The sequence below is a fragment of the Megalops cyprinoides genome, chromosome 1, assembly GCF_013368585.1.
Source record: "Megalops cyprinoides isolate fMegCyp1 chromosome 1, fMegCyp1.pri, whole genome shotgun sequence".
NCBI lineage: Eukaryota > Metazoa > Chordata > Actinopteri > Elopiformes > Megalopidae > Megalops > Megalops cyprinoides.
Genome location: NC_050583.1, coordinates 2,834,212 through 2,841,622, shown reverse-complemented (window position 1 = coordinate 2,841,622; position 7,411 = coordinate 2,834,212). Strand labels below are relative to the sequence as shown.

Sequence of the window (7,411 nt, the reverse complement as noted above, 5' to 3'; positions counted from 1 at the left end):
CAAACACACACACACAGAGCAGCTCTATATCTAACAGACTGTGATATGAGACTGGTGCTGTGCTGGAAAGAGGGCCAGACAGAAATAGCACAGCCAGGGGGCAAGAGTGCAAGCCATTCCTGGGAGTGCTATTTCCATGCCCTGTGTGTGTGTGTGTACCTGGGCCTAAACTTCCCCCCGACCCCCCCGACCCCCCCGACCCATGTGCAGAAGCAGCATCACGAAGCTCAGCGCTCCATTTGCAGGACACTTACTGTCGAAATCGACGCCGCCCCAGCCGTGGGCGCCGGGGTACCGCCTGAGCCTCTCGTACTCCGCCGCTGAGATGTGACCCCGCCACTGCAGCACTGGGATGTCTGCCAGGAACCGCGCCCCGAAATCCGTCCCCGCTACCTTCCTCCGGATCCCCGCCGAGCAGTTCTGAGGGGGGGCAGGGAGGGATGCCGTTACATTACACTACATTACCTTTACATTACATTGCGTTGCATTTACATTACACTGCGTTATGGGTACATCACATTACACTCATTTACATTACATTACATTACATTTACATTACACTATATTACTGTCATTTACATTTACTTACATTGACATTATAGTCATTTGCATTACATTAAATTACTGTCATTTATATTGCATTACATTTAGATTACATTGCATTAATGTCATTAGCAGATTGTCTTATCCAGAGTGAATTACATAGGTTACAATTTTGGGCAATGTTGGGTTAAGTGCCTTGCCTAAGGGTAACATTCAAGAGGTTGCAAGTTTGATTCCCTCGTGGGGCACTGCTCAGGTGCTTAACCCAGAATTGCCTCAGCAAATATAAATGGAGAAAAGGTAAGAACTGTAACCTATGTAAGTCACTCTGGATAAGATCGTCTGTCTAATAGCAACAGCGCAGTGCAGTGTAATCAGAATTCAGACAGAAGTGGAGTATCTTATTACCAACCGGTACCTCTTAGACAGTGGCCAGGAGGAATGTTAGAGTATCAGCTCGTAACCGAACGGCTGTATTACTAGGAGAACAGGGAATATAAGGTGCAGGGTTAAAAGTCCGACGCGGCCAAAGGTAAGCACTGCATTGTGAGTTCTCTGCACTGTGCCAGCTCTGCTGACCGCCAGCCCCGCTCAGCTGACACGCCTGCGGTAATAAGGCCTTTATTACTGGAATAAAGATCCTCTATGTGTAAGATAGGGGGTGCGATCGCTCTTTACTGTGCCACATGTTTCTGTCTGTGACCTGCAGAGCAGAGAGTCAGTCTCTCTGATCCTGAATACATTAACAGTCGCGGAGCAGAAGTGACACCACACAGCCTTAGGGTTCCGGCACATCCTGTGTGGAGTCCGTGCTATCAGAGTTACGAAGCCAAGCCCTTGTTAACTTTGGACAGTTTAACAGCGGTAGTTAAACAAAAGAAATTGTCAGCGGTGAATCTTTCAGCAGAGAACAGGATGCGTTTCCAGGGGCAACACAATGGGGGAGGGGGGGCAGGGGGGGGGGGTCTCAATGGCTCTGTTTGATGACTGTGTGAGGATGAGACGGCGGGCGGGAGGATAATGAAAGCACACGCTCCTTATCTCTCCCCGGCCCCCCACCCCCCTGGACAGGAGGGGTGCTGATTTAGGCCCCTGTCCGGGTTTATCGGAGTCGAGCCGGTTCGGCCCGGAGTTAGCCCGGAACACAGGCCTTCTGAGCAGTGCCGAGACCAGTGTTTACACACACTCCTCCCTGCGCATACAGCCGTTCACGGCTGGGAAGCGTGACTCAGGTGAGTTCCCAGTGAAGCCGCAGCGGCTTCCAGCTGTTTACCTGCCCCCACCTGGCAGATGCCCTGGAGCGAGAGCATTTACATCCCAATAAAGACACACAATACAGGCTGACTGACCAAACAGCTCCCTCCCCCAGCTCATTTCACTCTCAGTTAACCCCACCTGGTACAACACACGTGAGATACGGAGCTGTTATAATCAGCCAGGGCGAGTACGTTGCTCAAGCGTACAGCAGCTGTGTTCCGTCTGACACCAATATTCAAACCCGCAACCTCCTGTGAGCTTGCTCTGGTGTCTCACCCCTCAGCATGAGACGGCCTGGTTTTGTTTTGGGTTTGGGTGTACTGTAGAACAAGATCAGAGAGGGGATTTACACATTAGGAAATGAGCCCTGAAGACCCGAACTCTGGGTAGCTGGCGCAGAAATGGAGGCAAAATGAGCCGTTAAACCTGACCTTAACAAAACCAATATGGCAAGAGTATTCCATACGCAAGAAACACCCACTGTAACCAGACCACGGAAACCCAATGATCAAAAGAGAATGACAACAACCTAATGTTTGCTGTGTCAGCGGATATGGCCATTGAACTTAGAGGGGGGGGGGGGGCACGGTTATGGATCTGGGTTACAGGGTCCATTAACAGGTGAGGCTCTGTCATTGTGTTCTTTATTTATACGCTAGCCTTTTAACCTTTATTCAGCCAGGCGGGTCACATGGCCACACAGCTCTCTTTTTACAAAGTAGGCGGAGATCACTGGGGAATGTGTAGCCAATCAGCAGTCGTTGGGGGAGGAGAGCAGTGTAGCATAGTGGTGCGGAGCAGGGCTCATAACCAAAAGGTTGCTGGTTGTTGTGCTTAACCCAGAATTGCCTCAGTAAACATCCAGCTGTGTAAATGGATGGCATGTAAGAATTGTAACCCATGTAAGCTGCTGTGTCTGCTAAGTAATGAGGGGAGGGGGGCTGTGGTAAAGCGGGATAGAATTAGGTTAGCTAATTAGGTGGCCAGGTTTGAGCCCCAAAGGATTGCTGGTTCGATTCTCAGGTGGGACATTGCCGATGTGTGGCTGGGCAAGGTACAGGTACCTAACCTGACCTGAATCTGTAAATATCAGGGCCATATAAACAAATAAGATGTAAATATTGGCAGCTACTAGAAGCAACTTCCGAAAGCTCTGGAAAAGAGCATCTGACTGTAACATAACATCAATGAAGAAGGTCATTTGCCAGGTACATAAAAAAAGACATGAAGAACTATGATATACATAATTCAGCATATATTCAATTCACCTTTGCTGGCATGATTAACACTGGTTATGGATATATTAACTTATATTAGCTTATATTAACAAGAACACTAAAACTGAAAGGGTACAAACAACAATACTATGTAGTTACATTACATTATAATACGTTACATTCATTTAGCAGATGCTCTTGTCTAGAGCAACTTCCATCACAAAAGAGTGTCCATTCAAGTTGAATGAGCAACAGTGTCAGACCAGGCTAACGACACTCCCAGACCAGTGAGCGTGAGCATAATAATGGTGATAATAATAATAACAATAATAATAATAATGGAAACTCACAGTCTGTGCACGCCAGAACTCCTCCCTGGCGTATCTGTCTCCAATGTAGGGGGGCTCTGTCGGCCTTTTCGGTGTGGGGGGCGGAGGCTTGGGCGTGGGGGCCCTGGTGGGCTTCAGGCGGAGCTTGGAGGGTGGAGGTGTGGGGGGCCCGTGCCGCGCCCCGGGGGTCTGCTCCTCCTGGCCCCCGGGGGCCCCAGGGTGGGGGGTGTCCCAGGCAAGGATCCGGGAGTCACTGGAGCTGCAGGGAAGCAACAACAACTTAGTGATCAGAGACGAGAAACGAATGAGAACAAATGAGAGAGACGAGGAAAAAAGAAAAAAAAGATCACAGACAGAGGTGCATGGAATCCGTTTTAAATTGTTTTATTAAGTGGCCGTCTGAAAAAAAAAGTTTTAAAATCAGGTTTTTTTTCTTTTTTTCTTTACTGGTCTGTTTCACGTTTCACAGTACGATGCACGCTGTCAGCAAATGTATATTTTTATAATTTTATATGAAGGTCAAATGTGGAGAAAAGAGTTGGCAAGTTGTCCTCAGTACAAGGTTCTGCTAAAAGCACTCAGCTCTGTCTCTGTCTCTGACTGCACAGGTATTTTTGGTGTGGATGGTGCTTCAGACTGACTGTTAAATCACAGGGGAATCCAGCCACTGTGTGTGCACTCAGCGCAGCTCAGCGTAACTGAGCAAAACCTCACAGGCCTCAGCAAAACTCAGTTTTTTCTCCGAGCTTAAATAAGCACGCTCACACTTCCTCTGCAAACGCAGGCCGCTTCAGCTTTGGTCTCTGCCGTGTTGCTAGGAGATCTTTCATCTGCTACATTGTAAAATGTCATCAGAGCAGGTAGATGCTGGTTTGTGATGATAAAGCTGTGCCTGGGCTATGGCAGGGCAGCGTTCGGATTTATGCAAATACTCTGTTACTGATCACAACCACAAGTCATCACACACATGCACGCATGCACACACACACACACACACACACACATACACATACACACGCATGCACACACACACGTACACACACGCATGCACACGTACACACACACAAACACACACGCACACACATACACGCATGTACACACACACGCACACACACACATACACCCAGACACACACACACCCAGACACACGCACACACACCCAGACACACACACACACACACACACTCTCCCTGACAAGCCTAAAACAACGCTGCACTTTCAGGAGTATTAATACAGCAGCTACCAGGTCTCGGCACTTCCCTCGAACAGCAAACTCTCCCATCCCCCACAGAGCAGAGAGCAAGGCAGATCAACCACCATCATCCCAAGCTCAGTATTCATCAGACCACAACTGAACATTACACATAAATCACTCTCTTTGTCAGTGAACTGATGAATGACATTCACCTTCAGGGGTGCTTGTGATTTTAGCTTAAGTCGCTTACAGTTTTTTACAACCGCTTTCACACTTAGGTCAATAGCATGCCAATACTTTTTCAAAATTCTTAACACAGTGTGCTTAACAACCATGCATATGAGCAAATCAGTTCATCTTTCATGCAAAATGCACTACAACCACCAAAACACTTCATAATTCACCCAAAAGTGACTCGTGCTGCCATAACTATAGCAAATGCTCTCTCCCAGCAAGACTACTTTGTCACTCAACATAATGGGCTAAAAAACAGATACTTGAACCATTGCAAAATGCATATATTATGTGTTGCCATATCCTCTGTTTTTGCATAGATTAGTGTTGCATTGCAAAAAAAAGTAAAGTTTACTGTACATATTGTAATAAATATATCATAAATCTTAAATGGTGCAATATGCCTTATGACAGCTCTGTGTTACAATTTCTGAGGTATACTATAGTACAACAAAAAGTCTGCAGATGCTTTTCATTTCTAGTACAGTAAGTGAAACAACAACACATGATACTACCACTCGAAGTCTGCTGTAGCCCTAATGCTGGTCCATGGTGTCTTCTGTATTTTGGGTCAAATTTTTATGAATTTCACATTTACTGCAACATTCTCTCTTGTCTTGAACCTTTAGAAAAAAATCTTGCATGTCCACCATTACAATCTCTCATGCCCCATAAATATTTGAAGCCAAGCAGCTATCATGACACCAAGAACAAACTTTGATCTGTTGTTTTGCCTGTCACAATACTGTAGATACCACTATTGAGTGTGGTAAATTTACTGTAGTTGCATTCTTGGGTCACTTGCTCTCACTGATAGCCCATGACTTACATACAGCAGTGGAAAAATCTCTTCAGTGACAACTACATCTATATTTTGCCTATATACATGCACATTTCAATGCAAACATGACCACTTTTGTATAGATGGTAACAAAAAAAGTGAATGAACTTTCTACTAAAATCAGAATAATCTGTCTTATTTCAAGCATATAGTTTCATCATTTATTTCAAGCATATCGTTTCAAATGCAGCATATTTCCATTTACAGTGATCTAAAATTTGTTAGGTTAACTGTTTTGAACAGAGTATCTCAATGTCTGCTAAATTTGCTGTAGTTGTACAGAATTTTGCTGGTGGTGAACACTGACTGAGAGAGGCATTCATGAATTTTGGAAGAAGTGGTGATCGAATGCATTTTGTATTAAAGCAATGCAAAAGTATACACAGTTTAGTTCACATAGTCTACTGATATGGTGAATGTGTTAAGTGTTTTGAAAAAGTGGACATGGTATTGAGATGCGTGTGAAAATGATTGTAAAAAAAACTAATTTTTTGTGAGTGCCTATTTGACTTTCTTCTTATATCTGACCAATTGATATTTTATTCACAGTAATTCCCACGTGTTTCAGTAAAGTCTAACTCACTCCAACTCCATTCTACTCACTCCAAAAATAAAAATGAATTATTAAATTATAGCAGCGTCTAGTGAAATCACTCTAGCACTTTTAAAGACATTCTGATCACTTCTCTCAGACCTGGGCTTTGGGTTTGTGTTGTTCTCTGAAACGATAAAATCCCAATGAAAAAAGCAGTCAACGAGTAAAGTTTAAATATTAAATGGAAATTAATCGGAATTATGACAATCACTATGACTCAGACTAAGAAATAAATATTTTTAAATGTATTACAGGGAAAAATGAAGTCACCAAAGACACCCAAGTCAATGCCTATCTTCCAAAACAACATTTCCTGATGAGGAAATACATTGTTTTCATGCCAGTAAGTGGTTCTGCAGCCAAATCACCACAGAAACACTGTATCCTCCCACATGGCTGTGAAAACGCAACACGCATACACACGCACACACACACGCACACACACACACACACACACGCACACTCACACACACACACTCACACATTACACACACACACACATTACACACACACACACACACACACACACACATTTCAAACACAGTTCACACGCACGCGCATACACACACACACATGTGGCATGACATTGGCGGGCGCCGTACCTGCTGGGCTGCGGGTGGGATTCCCGGGCATATCCGGGCAGAGGGAGCCGGGCCTGCACCATGCGCCAGGGCACCCGGAACTGCAGGCTCACGCACAGGATGTAGAGGCAGAGCAGGCCGCACACGCCCAGGAAAGACAGCAGCAGCCGCCTGCGCAGCCCCCCCGCCGTCATGGCAACCCCGTCGCCGCGGACACACCCCGGGCCCCGGGTTCGAGGGGGGGCATGGGGGAGGGCCTCTTAATTGGCCTCCGGAGAACTCCGCGTCACACAAGAAAGTCTTTCAGCCGAGCGTGGACGCGTGTGGCCTGCACGGAGGAGAGAGGTCACCCACCACGCACCAAAAAATCCACTTTTTAACAGAAAAAGCCCCTCAGACCGCCAGCACCACGCCTCCCTCCGTTTTCCGCTGTCCGCAGGGGGTCACCGGCCTCCCCTCATCCTCTCGGTTAGGTGACTGATAAAAGGCAAGAAGCTTCCTGCCTCACCCCCGACCGTTGCACGCCATTCAGCTCTGACAGGAAGTGCGCCTCTCTCGCTGCTCAGGAAGTCCCCTCTTCTCCGTCACTCTCTCTTGGCTTTTTTTGCTGCCAAGAGCA

At 46.4% G+C, this 7,411-nt stretch overlaps 1 protein-coding gene across 1 annotated transcript in view; it reads right to left on the bottom strand.

Moving 5' to 3' along the window:
* Positions 1–7,117, bottom strand: part of st6galnac (ST6 (alpha-N-acetyl-neuraminyl-2,3-beta-galactosyl-1,3)-N-acetylgalactosaminide alpha-2,6-sialyltransferase) — a 13,948-nt gene extending 6,831 nt beyond the window's left edge. The window contains exons 1-3 of the mRNA XM_036540357.1: positions 6,814–7,117; positions 3,368–3,605; positions 255–420 (exon numbers count right to left, since the gene is read on the bottom strand). Of these exons, the coding sequence (XP_036396250.1) occupies positions 255–420; positions 3,368–3,605; positions 6,814–6,986 (577 nt within the window). The 5' untranslated portion in view covers positions 6,987–7,117. The remainder of the gene's footprint in view (positions 1–254; positions 421–3,367; positions 3,606–6,813) is intronic.
* Between the last annotated feature and the right edge of the window lie 294 nt (positions 7,118–7,411).